This window comes from Balaenoptera acutorostrata, chromosome 1 (genome assembly GCF_949987535.1).
Source record: "Balaenoptera acutorostrata chromosome 1, mBalAcu1.1, whole genome shotgun sequence".
NCBI classification, from domain to species: domain Eukaryota; kingdom Metazoa; phylum Chordata; class Mammalia; order Artiodactyla; family Balaenopteridae; genus Balaenoptera; species Balaenoptera acutorostrata.
In genome coordinates, this window is record NC_080064.1 from 50,041,774 (window position 1) to 50,067,552 (window position 25,779).

Below are 25,779 nucleotides of genomic sequence, written 5' to 3' on the forward strand. Positions count from 1 at the left end.
ATTTTCTCTATCCTAAAGTTTTATCATAAGATTCAATACTAGTGCTGAAATCATAGGAACTAAAAACATTAAACACAAAAGCTTGTCTCATTTCTCTAGGTGGAACAATTAGGTTCAAAATGAGATGTAATGCATAATATTTGCATTATGAAAGTTTACTTCATAACACACCAAGTAAGTGAAATGTTCTCATTTATTATTTTTTCTTTCTTAAATGAATCACTGAAAAAGAACCTAAGATATTAACCCAAATAGAACACAAAGATAGTTTGCTATGAAGAAGGCTCGGATTACTAACCTGGAAAACTCTGACACCTGAATTCTAGCCCTGGCTTTTGCTACTAACTAGCTGTATGCTATTAGACAAATCACTGCAACTCTTTGGACCCTAATTTCCTAATCTGTAAAAGGAGAAGGTGGATCAGATGATCTCCAATTTTCCTTCCTGCTCCAAAAGTCTGTGATTCTATAACCTATTATTTTACAGAAAATTTAGAATTTTGAGTTTTCTCTTATTCCTGCGATGAAAGTAGATTTTTGCTTATTACCTATTTCCCTCACTAGATGGTGCTATCTGCATAGTTATTCAGGTTACTTGAAGAAATAACCCAGCTATGTCTCTCAAGAGGGGCACTTACAAGCGTTTGGGGCTGGACTCCTCTCTCTGGAGAGCTTTCCAGGCCACTAGAGTATATTTAATATCCCTGCCCCCTCCATGCCCATTAAACACCAGTAATCCTACCTCCCAGTCACGGTGACAATCAATAACAATCACACACAGTGCCCTAAGAGGCTGTCCCCTAGCGTAGAACCACTAAAAGAAAATTAGTTTTCTTTCTCATCTTTAAGAAACAGATATTCAAAATATATATATATGATTTAGTTTTTTGTGAAATCAAATAAAAGTCATTTCTGTAAATGACTGTAAAGTGTCAAATTCTCTTTACAGTGACAAATGAATACACACACAACAAAATCAAATACTTCACGGGACACCTTTTTTTCAGCTGATAACTGGACAGCTCGTTGTTATTCTGCACTTGGGACACCTCAGTCCTACCAGTTTTTATAACTATATTTTTCATTCTGATTATTTATGTAATGATAAAATAAATATCTCATAAATGAAAAATTAAAACTACAACTATAAAAATGTAAAGATACAAAATAAACTCACAGCCAACAGCAGAGCAGATATAGAATATCTCTAGAGGAGGCAAGCTGCAAATTTTGAAAGAGGCCTCATGAGTAACTTGAGTTTAATGAATTTTCCATATTGTTTAGCTCTTGGCCTTAAAATCTCATAAACCAATGGGACAGCACATGACCAACAGATCCATCTCTCAGGAACAGTTCCCATTAATCAAGCTCACAAGATTGACATAAAATAAGAATGCCAACTTACTAGTTTACAGCAGTAACTATAACTGCCCAAACTACAAGGGCACAGGGCATTTGTGTCAAGTCAGCATGTTCTCTCCCTCGTAGGCATGGTACAAAGGAAGCCAGACTATAATCAGAAGGTTGCCTAATAAGGATAGAATTAGGAATAAGAGAATTATGTGATCTGAATACTAAATGGCAAGAAGTCAAAGGAGTCTGATGCATCAGTGTCCAAAAAGAGGACATAAGCCACAAATAAGAATCAAATTCAGGATGTTCAAATTAACCTTTGAGGTAAATGCGATCATTATTGCTATTTTTCAGAGTAGAAAATAGACTTGAAGAGGTTAAAGGATTTACCTACTCATGTCGAGGAGACAAGAGTTCAAACCACAGGTCTGACTCTGGAGTCCAAGGTCCCAACCGCTATGCTGGATAAGGTATAAAATCCTAAAATTGCTAATGAGAAGTATCTACCTACTTCTCAGTTTTATCTCTTGACACTGGTGCTCTTGAATACTACCTACATTTTAGCCATACAGAATTTTCAACCCCTGGACTAGACCATCATTTCTGTTGCCTTTGAACGTGCTGCCTGCCATGCCAAAAACACACCCATCAACATCTTCACCAGGCTAATTACCACTTGTGTAACTACTGTGTATCCCTACATTGTAGTAAATGGTAGGCACACACCAAATATATGTTTATCTAATAAATGACAATTAACCCAATAGGTCAGAGAAAAGCTATGTACATCACTTAAAGAAAGTGACATCTGGGCCTCAAAGATCTGTCTTCTAATTGCTTGAATTAACAAATAGGAGAGAGAATGTGCCAGTCAGAAGTAGGGGTTATTCAGCCCAGAAACTGAAGAATCTGGTGGAAATGCTGGCCAGTGACCATCTAAGTCTCACTTTGAGAAAGTGAGCATCCTAGCTCACTGGACCTGCCTCTTATTTGCGGCATGGGGGAGAACAGAATGCAGGTGAGTATGATTGGAGTCAATGAAAGCTATTAACAAGGCTGTGCAGACGCTGATAGTGGAAATGGAAACATAATAAGATACATTTTATACAGAGAACAACCAGGACTTGGTGAAAGATTACATGCAAATGATAAAGAAGAGGGAAGTACTAAGGAGGACTCCAGATTTTTTCCAAAAGCAACTGAATAGAAGGTGGTATAATCTGGGGGAAAGGAAGACTAAAAGAGAAATAGGTGTGAGGAGAAATCAAGGATTTAACATTGAATATATCAGGTTTGAGATACTTGTGAAATAGAAAGAGGAAATATCAGCATACAGTTGAATATAAAGAATTAGAAGATTCACGCTCTTAGGACTTTAACTGTATTAACTCTGTGATATAGGTCCTATTATTATTCCTTTCATACTGATAAGGAAAACTGAAGTACAGAAGGGAAAGATAACTTGCCCAAGATCACAGAGCTAGTACTGTCTCTGGCAAAGCAGACTCTCAAGCTTAGGAAGTCTGGCCCCAGAGCTCACTCATTATCACTAGACTGTATTGCTTCCGTGGCAGCTGACCGACAGCCCCACGCTGGGGGAACTCCAGAACGGTTCACCACTTGGCATCCAGGAGAGAAGGGTTGATGTAAAAAGACTCAAGTAGAGAATTAAGTAAAAGTCTCCACAGTGAACGAGAAAACGCCCACCTCCCCTCCTGGCTCAACCCCTAAACAATTTATAAGATTCTTCTGCAAAGACACCTAAATAGCCACAGAGAAAAGACATATATATATATAGACATATATATATAGACATATATATATATATATATATATATATATATATATATATATATATATATATAAATTCCATATGGAAATTCCCAAAGAAAGAGCTATAACCTTACAGTGAAGTCCACTATCCCAACTTTTGCATACAGAGCTTCTGAAAAGTTTCTTAATGCCTTCTTATAAAATATGGACAGAAAATCATGAATCACAAATTTGGGGATTTACACTTCCATCCACCAAAGTAACTAGTACTGGATCTGTCCTCCCAACATGAATAACTATAAAATGGAATGAATCTAAAAGGCACACGTTTTCAAGTACTAGACAACAAGCAGGACAAGACTATGATTGCTGAGAGAAGAGAAAAACATGAGTGATTCCGACATTTACCCCTGTTCTCTGCCTGGGGGCAGTTTCCTGACCACACCACAGGGAGGTAGAACCCAAGCAGAGAATGGTGAGCTTGACTGAGCTAAGGTATTAGAAGACAGGAGTTTAAAGCTGCAGAAGTTGCAGGAATTTGTGGGGCAAGCTGTCAGAAAGAGCTTGCCCCAGAAACTGGTGTGGAGTTTACTTGGAGATTCCTTAAACTGGATTTCATCAAAATTAAAAATGCTTGCTCTGCAAAAAAAAAAATATAAAAATATATCCCTGTTAAGAAAAGATGACCCGCAGATGAAGAAAAACAATTTTCAAATCACATATCCAACAAATGACCGTATCCAGAATATGTAAAGAACACTCTAAAGTCAATAGTAAGAAAACAATAAGACTAAATCTTTTATAACAAGAAACTAATAATGCCTAAACTTAATGAGTCAAGAAATTGCAAAATAAACTTATTATGTAGAAATATAGAGGTAAATAGCAAAGAGAAGTTAAGGTGATTTTCACCTCTGGGGTATAAGGCAGGGGGCAGTGAAGGTTGTTATTTCCCATTATGAGTTTATAACACTAAATTACTTTCTATGCTATAATGAAATGTGGGCTACACACACAAATAGATACATATATTTTTTAAAGGGGAGTACGGTTAATAATATCAAATGCTACTAAGGAGAAGAACATGATAAACGTGGCAAAGTAAGCATGGGATACGACAACATACAGGTAGACAAGAAGACCTTGAGAAGTGTAACTGTGGTAGAGGGATAGCAAACTGGAGCATGGATTTTGAAATCAAACATACTCAAGTTTGAATCATGGCTTTACCATTTTGTACCTGAGAACAAGAAAGTAACATATCTGGGCTTCAGTTCCTTTATCTATAGAATAGAGATAATGATAACAACTATTTCATGGAGTTACTATAAGGATTAAATTAGGCAATGCATATAAAATACTAAGCAAAGTACTGGAACATAATAAGTATTAACTGGCAGATAACGTTATTATCTAAAAAGGTGACACAGAGTAAGTGGTAGTATAAATATAATATTTCAGGTTTTCATACTATTTCTCCCTTTGGCAGGAAAGAAATACTTGTATTCAGAGATTGCATTTTTATATCCTAAGTGCTCCATAACAAAGATGTTATCTTATCGCTATATATTCATGACTTTACATCTGTAGCAATATCATATTCTCCTTTGAACTAAATAAACCATAATACCAAAAGGTCACTAGTCCATAACAAAATATTTAGTGTGCTTTAGAAAATAAGATCATAGTTTCATCTATCAAGATATACTTTTTAAAAAATATATGGCTTGCATTTATAAATAATCAAAGGAATATCAATATTTCTTTAATAACTCCTCTAATTTCATTCCTCTTTTTTTTAATAAAACAGGAAATTTAACTTACCAAGTCACCTCAAAACACAAAACTGGCATTTGATTACTCAAAGTTGTAATTTCCAAATCTGCCTGGATATCAGAATCACTTGGCAGCTCCTAAACATTTTCAGATTCAGACCTTCATCATCTAGCTACTGAATCAGAATTGCCAAGGGGGAGCCTAGAGTATGTATTTTTAAAATCTACTAATCAAACATAATAAAAGGCCATCTGCAAAAGAAGAAATAAAGGAGCCAATGAAAATGAAGCATTATGTTCAACTTGACTGCTAAGCAAGAAAATTCAAGTCTTAAAAGCAATGAGATTTCATTTTTTGTCCAAATTAACAAAAAGAGATTGAAAACAGTACTGAAGTGGGTATTAAAGAAAGGCATCCTGAGTTGTCACTGGTAAGATTTGCTACTAACATTTTGAAATAATTGGGAGTATCTTTTAAAATAAAAATTGAAATGCTAGTAATCCCACCCTATAGCTATTAAAGCCCAAGGAGCAGAAGGATATGTGTATAAGGTTGCCGATTTCAGAATTATTTGCAATAAAAACAACCAAAAAAAAAAAAAAAGACCAATAAATAACCCAAAAGTTCATTAGTAGATACCTAATTAAATGAGTTATCCAAATTACAGAATATTAGGTAGCTATTCAAAACACTAAGCTAGGGACTTCCTTTCCTAACAGTGATGGAGTCAAGTAGCTTATTATAGCAGACTGACGTTCCTGTCAAAAAAGGTTAGAAAATCTGGATAAAATATAAATAATATTTGTCCAAAGATATTGAAAAGTTACCAAGTCAACTAAGACTAGAAAAGCCAAAATCCCAGAAAGAAGGAAAACTCACTGAGGTGAGTCTGATCTTCTGTTTCAAAATGCCATCCAGCAAATCTATTAAATTTTAAGCAGTGAAGAGCAAGAAACTGAGAATACAAGCAGAAATCAAAAGAAATCCAAGCAGAAGCAGAAGGAGGTGACTAAGAGCTTTTGACTGTCTATCAGGGTTAGAGAGCCAAAACTTAGAAGTCAAGATTGACAAGGCAACCAAATTTGAGAAGTCAAGATTTGAAAGTATGGAGACAGAGACAACACTTGATGCCAGTTCACCAAAGTAGCTGCACAGGGCACTTTTTAAAACAAAAAGTAGATGAAACACTGAGTAAAGATTTCAACAGTCTTATGGTGCCGTGAGAACAAAAACTGAAGTTCAGGAACCACTACAGAGAAGGAAGTCAGTATATACTCCAAGCCTTCAGTAGGCTTTGCTAGACAGTAATACCCTTATGAATGAAGGTGAACTAGAGGTAAATTGAAACTTATAAAGACTCAGCTCAGGCTCTGACTGACTGAAGTGATCTGCTCTATTCTAGCTGTCCACCAGACTACAAGGAGAATCCCCGATGATAGAAGAAATTACCAATCAGAGTCAACAGTACTGTTTATATAAAATGCCCAGTATTTAATCAAAAATAAGCAAGCATTAATTTCCAAAATACACAAACAGCTTATACAGCTCAATATCAAAAAAACAAACAACCCAACCAAAAAAATGGGCAGAAGACCTAAACAGACATTTCTCCAAAGAAGACATATAGATGGTCAAAATGCACATGAAAAGATGCTCAACATTGCTAATTATTAGAGAAATGCAAATCAAAACCACAATAAGGTACCACCTCACACTGGTCAGAATGTCCATCATCAAAAATTCCACAAATAATAAATGTTGGAGAGGGTAAGGAGAAAAGGAAACCCTCCTACACTGTTGGTGGGAATGTAAAGTGGTGCAGTGACTATGGAGAACAGTATGGAGGTTCCTTAAAAACTAAAAACAGAGTTACCATATGATTCAACAATCCCACTCCTGGGCATATATACAGAGATAACTATAATTCGAAAGATATATGCACCCCAATGTTCACAGCAGCACTATTTACAATAGCCAAGACATGGAAGCAACCTAAATGTCCATCAGCAGATGAATGGATAAAGAAGATGTGGTGTATACACACATACACACACACACACACACACACGAATATTACTCAGCCATAAAAAAGAATGAAATAATGCCATTTGCAGCAACATGGATGGACCTATAAATTATCATACTCAGTGAAGTCAGACAAAGAAAGACAAATATCATATGATATCACTTATATATGGAATCTAAAAAAATGATACAAATGAACTTATTTACAAAACAGAAACAGACTCACAGACACAAACTTATGGTTACCAAAGGGAAGGGGGAGGGATAAATTAGGGATTTGGGATTAACAGACACACATTACTATACATATAATACGTAAGCAACAAGGATCTACTGTATAGCACAAGGAACTATACTCAGTATCTTGTAATAACTTATAATGGAAAAGAATCTGAAAAAGAATACACATATTCCATAAATATACTTCATTAAAAAAAGACTTAATATAAAGTCATAATTAAAAAATAAGGAAGCATACCAAGAACAAGACCAAAGGCAAAAACACACAACAGAAACAGACTCAGATAATAAAAATAAGTTAACAAACATGAATGTTTCAAGAAAATTGTGATTAACACATTCAAGAAAATATAAAGAAAATTATGACAAAATGGAGAATTTTACCAGATAATTGAAATTTATACAAGAGAATCAAATTAAAACTCTAGATGGAAAAATAAAACAGAAATTTAAAACTCAAAAATGAGTTTAATGGCAGAATGAACACAGCTGAAAATAAGATCAGTGAACCACAAGACAGGAGTGGAAAACATACTTTCTGAAATGTAGAGAGATAAGGATAGAAAATTTAAGAAAAAAAAATGCAAGAGACAAATGAAAGTATAAAAATCCCAAAGCTACAGGGGAAAAGAGAAAAATATTGCAAAAACAATATGTTAAAAAATAATGCCTGAGAATTTGCCAAACTAGTGAAACATTATAAGCCACAGCAGGCACAATAAATACAAAGAAAAGCACACCTAGACACACAAACTATAAAAAAGCAAAGACAAATAGAGAATTTTAGCAGTCATGGAAAAAAAAGACCCACTGCCTTCAAAGGAACAAAAAAAAGACTGACAGCTGAAACCTGAACAGGAACAATAAGTTAGAGAAAATCGAAATGTCATCCTTAACATACTGAAAGAAAATAACTGCAAATTAAAAATTTTATGCCTTGCAAAAATATTATTTTAGGAAAGGAGAAATTTTGAGTAACGAAAGAAAAGGGAAGCAAACATGTGAACCTTCCAGCAGATAACAATTATAAAAACCTGATTTAAAATAATTATTTAAAGATAATGGAAAGTGTACAAAAACAGAAGCCAGAAGAGAATTTAATCTTGAAAAACTTCAACAGAAGAGATAAGACAAGAATTCTTGCTTTCTGGCCTGAAGGTGTTGCCCAGCTTCCACAGACAAAGCTGCAGAAAATGGCAACAGGCTCATCAGCCAAAGTGCCAGAGATCATAGTTCAGGGATGTTAAAGCAGTGAGAAACCTAAAGGAGGAATTCTGACAATGAGGGAACTACAAAAGGAATAAGAAACTCTGTGTAAACTCCACCCAAATCCCTGACTGGCGTCTAAACTACATTTAAGGCAGGGAGATACAAGGAGGGTGGGTGGGCTTTGTAGAAAAGCAAGCAAAGATCAGAGAGAAAGCAACTCTTGAAAAATAAAACTGTGGGGGCCAAATCTGTAAGTCTGTTGCCTTTTTCCTTGTTTTTTTTTTTTTTTTTAAATTCAGTGTACTCCTCAACCATGAGCAATTTGGATGACAAAAAGCTGAAGCCTTATGGGCTTCAAGTCAGTTAACAGAACTGGAAGCCAGTAGCACAAATGGAAATTAAGAGGAAACCCTCAGAAGCAAGAAAACAACATGAAGGGTGAACTCCATCTTGGCTTAAATACATGATGACTGACAAATACCCTACTGCAAAGTTTGTACATTTTGCCAGAAATTACTCACTATCAACCTGAAGTAGAGAGAGGGCAGACAGCAGAAGCAAGAAGAACTACAATCCTGCAGCCTATGGAACAAAAACCACATTCACAGAAAGACAGACAAGATGAAAAGGTAGACGGCTATGTACCAGATGAAGGAACAAGATAAAACCCCAGAAACACAACTAAATGAAGTGGACATAGGCAACCTTCCAGAAAAAGAATTCAGAATACTGATAGTGAACATGATCCAGGACCTTGGAAAAAGAATGGAGGCAAAGATCGAGAAGATGCAAGAAATGTTTAAAAAGACCCAGAAAAATTAAAGGAAAAACAAACAGAGATAAACAATACAATAACTGAAATGAAAACTACACTAGAAGGAATCAATAGCAGAATAACTGAGGCAGAAGAACAGATAAGTGACCTGGAAAACAGAATGGTGGAATTCACTGCTGAGGAACATAATAAAGAAAAAAGAATGAAAAGAAATGAAGACAGCCTAAGAGACCTCTGGGACAACATTAAACGCAACAACATTCGCATTATAGGGGTCCCAGAAGGAGAAGAGAGAGAGAAAGGACCCAGAAAATATTTGAAGAGATTATAGTCGAAAACTTCCCTAACATGGGAAAGCAAATAGCCACCCAAGTCCAGGAAGTGCAGAGAGTCTCATACAGGATAAACCCAAGAGAAACATGCCGAGACACATAGTATTCAAATTGGTAAAAATTAAAGACAAAGAAAAATTATTGAAAGCAGCAAGGGAAAAATGACAAATAACATACGAGGGAATTCCCATAAGGTTAAGAGCTGATTTCTCAGCAGAAACTCTACAAGCCAGAAGGGAGTGGCATGATATACTTAAAGTGATGAAAGGGAAGAACCTACAACCAAGATTACCCTACCCGGCAAGGATCTCATTCAGATTCGATGGAGAAATCAAAAGCTTTACAGACAAGCAAAAGCTAAGAGAATTCAGCACCACCAAACCAGCTCTACAACAAATGCTAAAGGAACTTCTCTAAGTGGGAAACACAAGAGAAGAAAAGCACCTACAAAAACAAACCCAAAACAATTAAGAAAATGGTCATAGGAACATACATATCGATAATTACCTTAAACGTGAATAGATTAAATGCTCCAAGCAAAAGACACAGGCTTGCTGAATGGATACAAAAACAAGACCCCTACACATGCTGTCTACAAGAGACCCACTTCAGACCTAGGAACACATACAGACTGAAACTCAGGGGAGGGAAAAAGATATTCCATGCAATTGGAAATCAAAAGAAAGCTGGAGTAGCAATGCTCATATCAGATAAAATAGACTTTAAAATAAAGAATGTTACAAGAGACAAGGAAGGACACTACATAATGATCAAGGGAACAACCCAAGAAGAAAATATAGCAATTATTACTATATATGCACCCAACATAGGAGCACCTCAATACATAAGGCAACTGCTAACAGCTGTAAAAGAGGAAATCGACAGTAACACAATAATAGTAGGGGACTTTAACACCTCACTTATACCAATTGACAGATCATCCAAAATGAAAATAAATAAGGAAACAGAAGCTTTAAATGACACAATAGACCAGATAGATTTAATTGATATTTATAGGACATAACATCCAAAAACAGCAGATTACATTTTTTCTTCTCAAGTGTGCAGAGAACATTCTCCAGGATAGATCACATCTTGGGTCACAAATCAAGCCTCAGTAAATTTAAGAAAATTGAAATCGTATCAAGCATCTTTTCCGACCACAATGCTATGAGACTGAAATGAATTACAGGGAAAAAAACGTAAAAAACACAAACACATGGAGTCTAAGCAATACGTTACTAAATAGCCAAGAGATCACTGAAAAAATCAAAGAGGAAATCAAAAAATACCTAGAGACAAATGACAATGAAAACATGATGATCCAAAACCTATGGGATGCAGGAAAAGCAGTTCTAAGAGGGAAGTTTATACCTATACAAGCCTACCTCAAGAAACAAGAAAAATCTCAAATAAACTATCTAACATTACACCTAAAGGGACTAGAGAAAGAAGAACAAACAAAACCCAAAGTTAGCAGAAGGAAAGAAATCATAAAGATCAGAGCAGAAATAAATGAAATGGAAACAAAGAAAACAATAGCAAAGATAAATAAAACTAAAAGCTGGTTCTTTGAGAAGATAAATAAAATTGATAAACCATTAGCCAGACGCATCAAGAAAAAGAGGGAGAGGACTCAAATCAATAAAATTAGAAATGAAAAAGGAGAAGTTACAACAGACACCACAGAAATACAAAGCATCCTAAGAGACTACTACAAGCAACTCTATGCCAATAAAATGGACAAACTGGAAGAAAAGGACAAATTCTTAGAAAGGTACAACCTTCCAAGACTGAACCAGGAAGAAATAGAAAATATGAACAGGCCAATCACAAGTAATGAAATTGAAACTGTGATTAAAAATCTTCCAACAAACAAAAATCCAGAACCAAATGGCTTCACAGGTGAATTCCATCAAACATTTAGAGAAGAGCTAACACCCATCCTTCACAAACTCTTAAAAAAATTGCAAAGGAAGGAACACTCACAAACTCATTCTACAAGGTCACCATCACCCTGATACCAAAACCAGACAAAGATACTACAAAAAAAGAAAATTACAGACCAATATCACTGATGAATATAGATGCAAACATCCTCAACAAAATACTAGCAAACAGAATCCAACAACACATTAAAAGGATCATACACCATGATCTAGTGGGATTTCTCCCAGGGATTCAAGGATTCTTCAGTATACTCAAATCAATCAATCTGATACCCCATATTAACAAATTAAAGAATAAAAACCATATGATCATCTCAATAGATGGAGAAAAAGCTTTTGACAAAATTCAACACCCATTTATGACAAAAACTCTCCAGAAAGTGGGCATAGAGGGAACCTACCTCAACATAATAAAGGCCATATATGACAAACCCACAGCAAACATCATTCTCAATGGTGAAAAACTGAAACCATTTCCTCTAAGATCAGGAACAAGACAAGGATGTCCACCCTCACCACTATTATTCAACATAGTTTTGGAAGTCTTAGCCTCGGCAATCAGAGAAGAAAAAGAAATAAAAGGAATACAAATTGGAAAAGAAGAAGTAAAACGGTCACTGTTTGCAGATGACATGATACTATACATAAAGAATCCTAAAAATGCCACCAGAAAACTACTAGAGCTAATCAATGAATTTGGTAACGTTGCAGGATACAAAATGAATGCAGAGAAATCTCTTGCATTCCTATACACTAATGATGAAAAATCTGAAAGAGAAATTAAGGAAACACTCCCATCTACCACTGCAACAAAAAGAATAAAATACCTAGGAATAAACCTACCTAGGGAGACAAAAGACCTGTATGCAGAAAACTATAAGACACTGATGAAAGAAATTAAAGATGATACCAACATCTGGAGAGATATACCATGTTCTTGGATTGGAAGAATCAATATTGTGAAAATGACTATACTACCCAAAGCAATCTACAGATTCAATGCAATCCCTATCAAATTAGGAATGGCATTTTTTACGGAACTAGAACAAAAAAAATCTTAAAATTTGTATGGAGCCACTAAAGACCCCAAATAGCCAAAGCAGTCTTGAGGGAAAAAAATGGAGCTGGAGGAATCAGACTCCCTGACTTCAGACTATACTACAAAGCTACAGTAATCAAGACAATATGGTACTGGCACAAAAACAGAAACACAGATCAATGGAACAAGATAGAAAGCCCAGAGATAAACCCACGCACCTATGGTCAACTAATCTATGACAAAGGAGGCAAGGATACACAATGGAGAAAAGACAGTCTCTTCAATAAGTGGTGCTGGGAAAACTGGACAGCTACATGTAAAAGAATGAAATTAGAACACTCCCTAACACCATACACAAAAATAAACTCAAAATGGATTCGAGACCTAAATGTAAGACCAGTTTAAAAATAAACGCAAAATGGATTCGAGACCTAAATGTAAGACCAGACAGTATAAAACTCTTAGAGGAAAACACAGGAAGAACACTCTTTGACATAAATCACAGCAAGATCTTTTTTGATCCACCTCCTAGAGTAATGGAAATCAAAATAAAAACAAACGAATGGGACCTAATGAAACTTCAAAGCTTCAGCACAGCAATGGAAACCATAAACAAGACGAAAAGGCAACCCTCAGAATGGGAGAAAATATTTGCAAACGAATCAACAGACAAAGGATTCATCTCCAAAATATATAAACAGCTCATGCAGCTCAATATTAAAAGAACAAACAACCCAATCCAAAAATGGGCAGAAGACCTAAATAGACATTTCTCCAAAGAAGACATACAGATGGCCAAGAAGCACATGAAAAGCTGCTCAACATCACTAATTATCAGAGAAATGCAAATCAAAACTACAATGAGGTATCACCTCACACCAGTTAGAATGGGCTTCATCAGAAAATCTACAAACAACAAATGCTGGAGAGGGTGTGGAGAAAAGGGAACCCTCTTGCACTCTTGGTGGGAATGTAAACTGATACAGCCACTATGGAGAACAGTATGGAGGTTCCTTAAAAAACTAAAAATAGAATTACCATATGATCCAGCAATCCCACTACTGGGCATATACCCAGAGAAAACCACATTCAAAAAGACACATGCACCCCAATGTTCACTACAGCACTATTTACAATAGCCAGGTCATGGAAGCAACCTAAATGCCCATCGACAGACAAATGCATAAAGAAGATGTAGTACATATATACAATGGAATATTACTCAGCCATAAAAAGGAACGAAATTGGGTCATTTGTTGAGACGCGGATGGATCTAGAGACTGTCATACAGAGTGAAGTAAGTCAGAAAGAGAAAAACAAATATCGTATATTAACACATATATGTGGAACCTAGAAAATGGTACAGATGAACTGGTTTGCAGGGCAGAAATTGAGACACAGATGTAGAAAACAAATGTATGGACACCAAGGGGGGAAAGCTGCGGGGCAGTGGGGGTGGTGGTGTGATGAATTGGGCAATTGGGATTGACATGTATACACTGATGTGTATAAAATTGATGACTAATAAGAACCTGCTGTATAAAAAGAAAAAAAACCTGAAGTAGATTTCCAAAGGCTAAAGATACATATTGTAATCCCAAAAGGAACCATTAAACATAATGCAAAGAGTTTTATCTAAAAAGCCAATGAATGGAATGCTAAAAAGTATGATTAACTCAAAGAAGGAAGAAAAGGAGGAACAGAGCAACCAAAAAATAGATAAAACAAATAGCAAAATGGCAGACCTAAATACAAGCATATCAATAATTACATTAAATATAAATGGGCTATACACTTCAAACTAAAGGCATAGATTGTCAAACAATAAAAAGCAAGAACCTAGTTTATGCTATCTGTAAGAGATGCATTTTAAATACAAAAACTCAAATAGTTTGAAAACAAATGGGCAGAAAAAGATATTCCAAGTGAACAATAACACCTAAAAAAGCTGGAGGGTCTATATTAATGTCAAGCAAAATAATGTCAAACAAAATTAATTCCAGGTTATATGCCCAGGAGTAGGATTGCTGAATCATATGGTAATTCTATTTTTAGTTTTCTGAGGAACCTCCATACTATTTTCCACACTGGCTGCACCAACTTACATTCTCACCAACAGTGTAGGAGGGTTCCTTTTTCTCCACACCCTCTCCAGCATTTGTTATTTGTAGACTTTTGAACGATGGCCATTCTGACCAGCGTGAGGTGGTACCTCACTCTAGTTTTGATTTGTATTTCTCTAATAATTAGCAATGTTGAGCATCTTTTCATGTGCCTATTGGCCATGCACGCCTATGTTCATAGCAGCACTATTCACAATAGCCAAGACATGGAAACAACCCAAATGTCCATTGACAGATGACCGGATAAAGAAGATGTGGTACATATATACAACGGGATAGTACTCAGCCATAAAAAAGAATGAAATAATGCCATTTGCAGCAACATGAATGCAACTAGAGATTATCATACTAGGTGAAGTAAGTCAGAAAGAGAAAGACAAATACCATATGATATCACTTATATGTGGAATCTAAAATGTGACACAAATCTATGTATGAAACAGAAACAGAAAAAGGGACATAGAGATTAGATTAGTGGTTGCCAAGGGGGAGGGAGGTGGGAGAGGGATTGTGAGTTTGGGATTAGCAGATGCAAACTGGTAGATACAGAATGGATAAGCAACAGGGTCCTACTGTGTAGCACAGGGAACTATATGCAATATCCTGTGATAAACCATAATGGAAAAGAATATGAAAAATAAGGGACTTCCCTGATGGTGCAGTGGTTAAGACTGCACGTTGCCAATGCAGGGGGCCGGGGTTTGATCCCTGGTCAGGGAACTAGATCCCACATGCATGCCACAACTAAGAGTTCACATGCCACAACTAAGTAGCCCATGTGCCACAACTAAGGAGCCTGCGAGCCACAACTAAGAGCCAGCACAACCAAATAAAAAAATTAATTAAAAAAAAAGAATATGGAAAAGAATGCATATATATGTATAACTGAGTCACTGCTGTACAGCAGTAATTAACACAACATTGTAATTCAACTATACTTCAATGAAAAATAAATTTAAAAAAATTAATGCCAAACAAAAAATACTTCAGAGTATTGCTAGAGACAAATAAAAAAATACTTCACAATAATCAACCAGTTCAATAAGAGGATAAAATAATCCCACATGTGTATGCACCTAATAGAGAGCTTCAAAATTCAGGAAGCAGAAACTAACAGAACTGAAAAAAAAATAGACAAATCCACAGTCATAGTTAAAGATTTCAAAACTCTTTACTCAATAGCAAGTAGACAAAAAATCAGAAGATATAGAAGATTTGAATGACTCTATAAACTACCTTAACTTAATTGATATTTATAGAATATACACTCAGCAAATACTGAATACACATTTTTTCAAGTGATGGAAGAGTCACCAAAATAGACCAAATGATACACCATAAAATAAGTCCCAACAGAGTTGAAAAAATTAAATTCTCACAGAGTATATTCTCTGACCACGAAATAATTAATTAGAAGTAAACATTTAGACAAACTCCAAATACCTGGATATTAAATGACTCACTTCTGAACAACACATGGATGAAAGAAGAAATCACAATGGAAATTTTAGAAAATATTCTGACTTAACTGAAAATAAAAATGCAACATATCAAAATCTGTGCCTAGGTAAAACAATGCAGAGTGGGAAATTTAGAACTTTAAATGCTATTCTAAACAGGAAGAAAGTCTAAAACCAATGACCTAAGCACCTACCTTAGAAAACTAGAGAAAGAGTAAATTAAACACAAAGTAGAAAAATTAGATTTCATAAAAATTTTAAACTTTTATTGTTCAAAACACACTATAAAAAAATAAAGCAAGTCACAGAATAAGAGAAAATGTTTGCACAAATATTTGACAAAGGACTTATATCCAGCATATGTATAAAGAACTGTTACAATGTAAGAAGAAGAAGACAACTCAATTTAAAACTGAGTAAAATATCTAAAAAGACAGTTAACAAAAGAAGATACATGAATGGCCAGTACACACATGAACATACACTCCACAGCATTAGTCATTAAGAAATACAAATTAAAAATATAACCAGAGTAAAAACATCCGAAATAGGGCAAGGATGAGAAAACAACTATGTGCTACTTATAAGAAACACACACATAAGAACACAGAAAACTTGAAAATAAAAGAATGGAGTAAGATATGACAGGCAAGCACTAACCAAAAGAAAGCTGTCACGACAATACTAATAAAGGAAAAAGAGAACTTCAGGCAAGAAGCATTACTAGAGACAAAGAGGGATTACATATTGATAAAAGGATCAAGCTACCAGTAAACTCTAACAATCCTATATGAGTATGCTAAAGATAGTATTAAAATATAAAAAGCAAAAATTAATAGAACTAAAAGGAAAAACAGAAAAATACAGAATCACGAGAGACTAACCTCTCTTGGTAACTAGAAAAATAAAAGCAGAGAAAAAACTTCAGCAAGGATATAGATGATCTGAAACAACAGATTTAACAAACTTGACAAAATTGACATACGTAGAACACTGCACCCACAATGGCGGAATCCACTTTCAAGTGCATACCATTTTAACAAACTTGGTAACATACTGAGCCATAAAGCAAAACTGAACAAATCTGAAAGAATTCACCATTCAGTATATTCTCCCATCAGACTGTAATTAAGCTAGACATCAAAAACAAAAGGTAAATGTTTAGAAATCAAGGAATGTTTAGAAACTAAGGAACCCAACAAACATTTAGAAAGTAAGGAATATACTTCTAAACAACCCATGGGTCAAAGAAGAAATTACAATGAAAACAAGAATATTTTAAACTGAAGAAATCAAAAACATATCAACACTTGCAATATGACAAGATATTCTGAAAAGAAAACGGCTAGGCATAAATCTATACATTAGAAAAGAAAATGACAAATCAATGACATAAAATCAATGACGTAAGTATCTATCTTAAGAAGTTAGGAAGAACAGCAGATAAAGCTCAAAGCACAAGGAAATAAAGATAACAACAGTAACTGAAACAATAGAAAACAAACATAGAATAGAGAAAATAAGCAAAGCCAAAACATCTTTTTGAAAAGATTAATGAACGTAATAAAATCTAGCAAAAAGACAAAGCATATATCACCAATACTAGGAACAAAGGGGACATTTTTAAAATATATCTGTAGAATGCAGGAATCCTTGAGACATTAAAGATATAAGAAGAGTATATCAAAACAACTTTATACCAATAATATTGAAAGTTTAAACAAAACCTAAGTTTCTAGAAAAACAAAACTTATGAAAACTGATACAAAAATATAAAAATCTGAATAGTAGTTCTACATCTATTAAAGAGTAGTTCCACATCTATTGAATCCATAATTAAAGACCCTTCCACAAAGAAATGTGTAGGCCCATATGGCTTTACCCATGAATTCTCCAAACATTGAAAAAATAAATATCACTATTCTTACACAAACTCTTACAAAGAAGGAACACTACCCAACGCTTTTTATGAGATCAGCATAATGTTGATACCAAAACCTGACAAGACATTACAAGAAAATTCCAAGCCACTACCTCCTATGAACACAGAAACATTCTAAACTAAACATTAGCAGACCAACTCTAGCAATACATTAAAAGGTTAATATAACTGACAAAACTGGTTTATTTCAAAAATAAAAAATTGTCATTTTTTAAACAAAAAAAATTATTGTAATTTGCCACATTAACAGATTAAAGGAGAAAAACTATACAATCATCAATAAGTGCAGAAAAGCCATTTGAAAAACATAACATTCATAATTTTTAAAAATCTCTTAGCATATTAGAAATAGACAGGAAACTCTTATCTGACAAAAGTCAGGTTTAAAAAAAGCTTACAACAAACATCAGAATTAATGGTGAAATACTGAATCCTTTTCCACTAAGATCAGGAAGAAACAAAGGTGCCCACCATCAACACTGTGCTGAAGTTTCTGGCCATTGCAATTAGGTAAAAAAAAAAAAAGGAAGTATACAGAATGGAAAGGAAGCAATAAAGCTGTCATTATTCTCAGACAACATAACTATGTATAAGTAAAAATCTAAAAGAATCTACACACTATTAGAATTAAGTGAATTTATTTAGCAAGGTTGCTGGATACAAAGTCAATGATAAAAACAAACTGTATTTCTATATATAGGCAAATTTATTTTTTCAATGACATTGTTTATAACAACATCAAAAATGTCAAACACTTAGCAATAAATCTAACAAAAGATGTATAAGTCCTATACACACAAAAAAATTTCAAAACATCACTGAAAGAAATTAAAGAACATCTAAATAAATGGACAAAGATACCATCCATGGATTGGAAGACTCAATACTGTTGACACTAGTCAGCTGTCCCCATACTGATCTATATTCGATGCACACAATTCCAATCAAAATCCCAGGCATGTTTTTGTACAGGTATGTGATTTGACAAGCTGATTCTGAAATTTATATGAAAAAGCAAAGGACCAAGAATAGCCAAGTCAATATTGCATAACAACATTGGAGGACAGAAATCAAGATATCAAGATATCAGATATCGAGACTTATTACACAGCTACAATGACAATGTGGTATTGGCTCAAAGATAAATAACAGGCCAATGGAATACAACAGGGAGTCCAGAAACAGACTTACATATAGCCTCCCACATTGATGACAAAGAGACACTGAAGTATAGTGGAGAAAAGATAAACTCTTCAATAAATAGTGCTGAGTCTATTAGATATCCACATGGGAAAAAAATTATCTTGACCTCCTCCTTATATTTAACAAAACAATAAAACTTCTTGGAAATAAAACAGGAACAATTTACTGAAATAAGCAAAGATTTCTTTATCAGAACACAGAATGCACTTACCTAGAGGGAAAATTTCACAGACTGTAGTACATTAAAATTAGGAAATTCTTGATAGAGCCAATCTGTGGCCCATCATTTGGGAACCTCTTAATCTATGCAGTCTGATAATTCAATTAATTCTACTTATGTAACATTCAAAGAACACTGCTTTTGTGAATGAGTAGTATCTTGATTTATGAAATTAAATCCATAAAACTCATAATGAGAAATTCAGATAATAGTAATTTTCAATAGTTAGGACTATTAATAACTACTGAAAACTCAACAAAGAATCAAATACAATTTGAATTTAATATGTGAAGTGGCATTGTTTTCACTCATTTTTAAAAATGCAGTTTTACTTTTAATGTTAAATCCTACTAATAATACGCAGTTATCACAGGTGATTAAAAACAGCAGACAGGCATGAAGTGCCCTGTTAGGTAGATATGAACATAGCCAACGTAAACCAGAGTAAAGGTCCAGAGCTGCTCTCTGTGGCTAGCAAAAATAAGCCATCTGCTGCAACAAAAATAATCTGAAAGGTACAGAGTAATAAGCCTGCTCTTCTATCGTTTAAATGGTGAAAATTCAGGTTGCTTAGCCAGGAATATAGCTACAGTAAGATAAACCTTTCTCCAAGTGGGGAAAAACAGCTACACATCATCTTATTTACTCAAAAAGCCTCCTTAGATCAGCAAACTAAGGGAAAGGAGTAAAATAAAGATAGCAATAGCTTCCAGAGGGCACAGACTTAAAAAGGTATTAATGAAAAATTATATATAGTCCAACTTTCATTCTATGCCCATGCCAAACCTCATTAAGATGATACACATTTATCTTTTACTATGTGAAGGACACTGTGTATTCTCAACTACTAAATATTTTACCTTTGCAGCAAGTTGTAGTCCAATTTTGTCAGCTTCAGCCTCCAGTGTTCTACTATATGGTCTATCAAACATAAACTAAGAAGAAATAAGAAAGAAAACTTCCATTAAGGCTATTTCATAACAAAAGGAGCAAAAAATGAGATTTTAAAAATTAATTTCATGAAGTACCTAGGATATAGTTTTTATGCTCTCCATGATTAACATTTAAAGAACACCATGGTATAAAACAAAGTACAGCCTTTATTTCCTCCATCAGAGATTAATATTTTTAAAACATGGAAAGAATAGGAAAAGACCATGCCTGCAAACTTCTGGAGAGTCCACAGTATCATATAGTGGACTTCTATTTTTCCAATTATAATCTCTACTTACTATGTAGAGGATTCCCTAAGAAAGCTTATTGATGCAGGATTTTTAATATGACCAAGGAACATTGTGATCTTGCAGTTTTAAAAGAAAATTGAAAAACTATAGCTATATAATAGCCAGTGACACTACTAGAGGATTTATTTCAGTTAGAAAATTAACCATATAACAGAATGTTCTTTCTTTGACATATTATCTTAATTTCCTCTTTGTTTTCTAAGTATTGATTAGTTAGGAAAATGAACTTTTCTTCCAACTTCAATAAAAGAATACAAATAGATATTATAACTGTAATTTTCCTAATTACTTGTATTTATGTGAATGCTTTCCAGTTAAATACTAATTTTCAGTAAGTACTAAAACTTTGTAGAAGATGGATCAATAGGCAGGATTTTTGAGAGAAGAGCTATTAATTGGGGAAGCAATTTTTCAGAGGTAGCTGCATGTCAGTAATGGCTAGAAATAGTAAAATCAATCTAATCCACTGTATATGACCATTAGATATGATTTGCTTCCTTCTCGATCATGTCTGTTTTAGGTTGCTGAACTATATTATATAGTGTCTGCACTTTCCATAAGCAGTCTGCAGGTGTCCCAACGAATCTGCCAGTAGTATAACCAATTAAAAACATTGGCTTTAAAAGGAAAGAAACGTGTTCAAGCCCAAATGCTGATGTGTATTAACTATTAGTTCTGGGCTAATTTTTTAACCCCTCTAAGCCCAACAGCATCATCTGTAAAATGGAGCAGTAACAGTACCAAACTCCTACAGTTGCAGAGAGGATAAAATGAGCAAATAATAATAATAATAATAATAACTCCCATTTGTTGAGTCCTTACTTGGTACCAGGTACTGTGCTAAATGCTTTCAATCAGTGGTTCTCAACTGGACGTGATATTGTCCCTCAGGGACATTTGGAAATGTCTGGAGATATTTTTGATTGTCACAACTGGGGTTGGGGAGAGAGGGGGGAGTGCTACGGGCATCTAGTGGGTAGAGGCCAGATGTGTAGAGGCATCTAGACGTGTAGAAGCCACTGAACATTCTGCAATGCAAAGGACAATTCCCCACAACAAAGAATTATCTTGTCAATTCTTTGTCAATTCAAAATGTCAGTAGTGCCTATACTGAGAAATGCTGCTTTAAATGTATAATTAAACCCGCAATAATGCTTTGAGTTAGCCACTACTATTATCCAAACTTACAGATAAAGAAACTGAAACCTATAATAAGTGAAGTAACCTGCTGAAGTTCTATAAAATTTAGGTCTAATAGAGATTAAATTCAAACACAGATTCATCTGATCAGAGCCTGTATTCTTAACCCCTGTACAAAATTAATCTATAATGTTTATCCTAGTGCCTACAATACAGTAAGTACTCAATAAATGTTAGCTACTATAATCATTATTAATAGCTCTCAAAACCCTACCTGGTAGCGCTCTATGAGGGCTGCTACATTGTACCCAGACAGTTAAGTGAGGGCCCCCTACTTCTTCCTTCCTCTCTTCCTTTCTCTGACAAAAAAATGTCAGCAATTCCCCCTCAAGAACTTCACTATCAGCATTCCCCTCTACTCTCCAATCACAATGAGCAAGCTTCTAGAGAAAGAAATATTTCCTTGTCACCAAAATTACTGGGAGGGGGCCTTGATTTAGGGAAAAAGAGTTCAAACAGAAGTAATCCTTACTTCATTTTCAGTTTAATTATTAAAGAATTATACTCAAATAGCAGGATCATCAAGTATTTCAAGGGAGAAACAGCTTCCAGTTATCTTTCTTAAGACTTAATCTCCTGATTCCATTACAGAAAAAGCTATATATTGATAAATGGGGGGGGAAACTACATTACCTTCTTTGACTTCCCAGCACATTAATGATAAAAATAAAATTCAAAATATGAGATTCTATAATCTAAGCAATAACCATTCTTTCTTTTTCCGTTTAAGAATCTTTATTTCAATATAAATGAAACCAAATGATATGCTAACACTGAATAAAAGACTTACTTAGTTATTCAATTTCTAAAGCAATTTGTCTCAAAGAATTTTATACATTGGATTTAAACAGCACCCAGATGGCACTCTGATGGGTGCTCCACAAATCACTGAATAAACAAATAACAGATTGTTCCTAAATAACCAAACCTCCCAGGACAAGAAGAAATATCTGACGAAAGACATAAAATAAAATAACTAATCATAGTTAAACAAAGCAAATATTAAGATTGCAAGACCTCCTTTCAGTAGTGTACTGTTTTGAACAAGATGGAGGACTCAACAAATTTTATCAGATGACTATCATTATGCATAAGTACTAAAAACAAAATTAACAAACACCTATTAAGACTGTCCTTTCAGTATTTTCCAGGCAACATTAATTTAACTGGGAGTGAGGAGATGAGGGTCGTCAAGCAGCTTCTGCCAACCCTGCGCCCATAAAAGTTTACAGGTTTTAAGAGTTCTCCATTAAAATGCAAATAATTTGGGGGAAGGGAGATTCATCCAGTGAGTACACCACTGTTACTAGGAGACAAAAGGGGAACGTCTGAAGGTAAAGCAACAGAAGGAAAGAAAGGGTTGTGACCGGGTTTCTCTCTGTAAGAACAATAACTATGAAAAAAAAAAAAAATGCTAGCCAAAAGTTGCCAAGCCCTTCTAACCCATCTATCTCCATCATATAAGAGATGTAGTATTTTCTAATTTGAATGCTCATTATTAAGAATATCCCCTAAAAATAAGAAGACGTAAGACACTAAAAATTAGCACCCGTTTTTCATGATAAGATTCATGATAAGGTATGAAAACATTTCTGGTACTTTTTCCTTTACAGTAATATTAAAATGTTCTCACCACAGGCCATTGCAAATTCAACTTATTGTCTCACACTTACCTCCTGCAATTTAGACTGAATCCATTGGCCCAAAAGTGCCAAACTATCTCGAGGACAAATGGCCCAAATCATTGTGAGAAAAATCAGACCTAGGAAATCCAGGAAATGAACCAAGCTAGCCTTTTCTGCCTGAGAAAAATCAAAATAATGAAAATTACACTTAATAAATTCAGATAGTACATGCTTACATTTTCTAGTTCATCGTGTGTAATCACATTAAATAATTACATGTGTTTAACTGAACTTCGCCAAGTAAGATTGCAAATTCTTTTTCTTCCGTGTGCTTTATCCTTTCCCAGTCTGTTTTTCCCATCTCTTGCTTACATAGTTATGCATTCATTTTTATTCATTTAACTAATATCTACTTGAGCCACTACCACCATTCAGATACAATGACAGGTTCATTAACCTACAGTGTCTTATATTAACAAGCATAATAATCTTGTAAAATAGGTACAATTGTTCCCTATTTTATAGATAAACTAAGATGAAGAGAGATTAAAAGAGTTGCCCAAATTCACAAAGCAATTAGTAAAAGAACAAGGAATCAAACCCAGGAAGTTACAGTTTCTAATACAGTCACTAAATCTTTTTAAAAAATCAAATAAATGTGTTTATTATGCTTATACTTTTAGACAGAGACCAAACACTACCTAACATATGAAGCAGTTAAAACAAGGAACAATTCAGGAAAATATTAGAAATTTATTTTTTAAATAAAAGTCTTTGACTTCATGACCTAATATGTGAAGAGTCATGCAAGTTTGCAACTTTATCAGCCTGGTATTTCCCATCAGGAAATTTAGTTATATGATTTTTTGTATTTACTTATAGCAGTAACCAAAAAATGTTTTACTTAAAATAGTTGTTTGGAGTAGTAATATCTAAATATAAGTTTAATGCACTGGACTGTTCATTGTTCCTCACTAAAGTTGCTGAATAAATGTTATTGTAATGCTGATACTGATAATATAGGAATCATTACTTGAATGTATGAAACATGGCTAACAACTAAAAATAATCACCTAGAATACTTCTTAATATAATCTGCCCTCACAAAGCATTCTTTGCTTCATTGTAAGACTCATGAAAAACAATTATGGAATTATTTTAGCACTAAATGATGAAGTCATTATAGAAGAGAAAATCCTTGTAATTAATTATTAAAGAATATAATTGGTATTACATAATCTTAGAAAACTAAAAAATTTTTTAAATTTGTATTTGTGAAATAATGAAAACATAAAATGGAGACTCCTAAAAGAGAAAATATAGTATTGACAGTATCTAAGACCTCTAAAAAAGAAATATTAATTAACTATTTCCTATTTTTAAGACCATTTGCTTTTAATGTCTTGTCTAATTATTGCTCTTGCACTGATAGAGATGACAACATTATGCTGAATAAGGCACTGACCTAGAGGCCAGAAAAATTAATGTACTGAAATGAACACATTTTAAAAACTAAAAATGGCCAAAATTGATTGATTTTGGAGTTATGAAGCCATTTCTAGAAAGACATAATGTATTTCAACTGCTTAGATTTATTCTTGTATCTGTTTAAGGAAAAGATTTTTTTCTATTTTCCTGTAACTCAGAAGAAATAAAGGAGATAATTACTATTTGCAGTCTAGAATAGCACAACTTTGGCCCACCTCATATTTTTGATACTCTAAGGAAAAGACAGAATTTGAGATGACTTTTAGAGGGATTAATAACATTATCATTTCCACTTGAAGTTAATATTACTTTCATTTCTGATATATTCACAATCCTTCCACTATTTACCTTTGTGTTTTCAATTAAAAAATATACTTCTCTCTAATCATGTGAACAAATGAGCCATGCACAATTTTTAATGAATAAAAATAAAAATATGAGTAAACAAATAGATTATTTTTCTAGATTCATACGAAGTCAAACAGATGAATATTCACAAGGGTATAAATCGACCTGAATTCCATGATCTATGAGAAAAGTGCTGCCAACAGCCGGGTAACTGTAGGAAAAGGAAGCAGTGCCAGACTTGCAAACAGAAAACCTTGATTAAAGTTCCAATTCTGCCAGTTTGTCACGTTAGTCATGTTATTTAGAGTCTTTTTAAACATTAGAGACCTCGTATATAATATAGCAGCAGTCCCCAACCTTTTTGGCACCAGGGACCAGTTTCATGAAAAACAATTTTTCCACGGACAGGGTGGGGGGATGGTTCAGGTGGTACTGCGAGCGATGGGGAACGGCAG

At 34.3% G+C, this 25,779-nt stretch overlaps 1 protein-coding gene across 5 annotated transcripts in view; it reads right to left on the reverse strand.

Annotated features, from left to right (window-relative positions):
- Positions 1 to 25,779, reverse strand: part of OMA1 (OMA1 zinc metallopeptidase) — an 82,595-nt gene that overhangs the window by 41,274 nt on the left and 15,542 nt on the right. For 4 of the 5 annotated variants that reach the window (XM_007164371.3, XM_007164370.3, XM_007164372.3 and 1 more), the window contains exons 6-7: positions 23,537 to 23,665; positions 20,280 to 20,354 (exon numbers count right to left, since the gene is read on the reverse strand). In XM_007164371.3, coding sequence (XP_007164433.2) covers positions 20,280 to 20,354; positions 23,537 to 23,665 — 204 coding nt within the window. Of the gene's footprint in view, positions 1 to 18,659; positions 18,992 to 20,279; positions 20,355 to 23,536; positions 23,666 to 25,779 lie in introns of those variants that run through there. The other variant, XM_007164374.2, reaches the window with a different exon arrangement.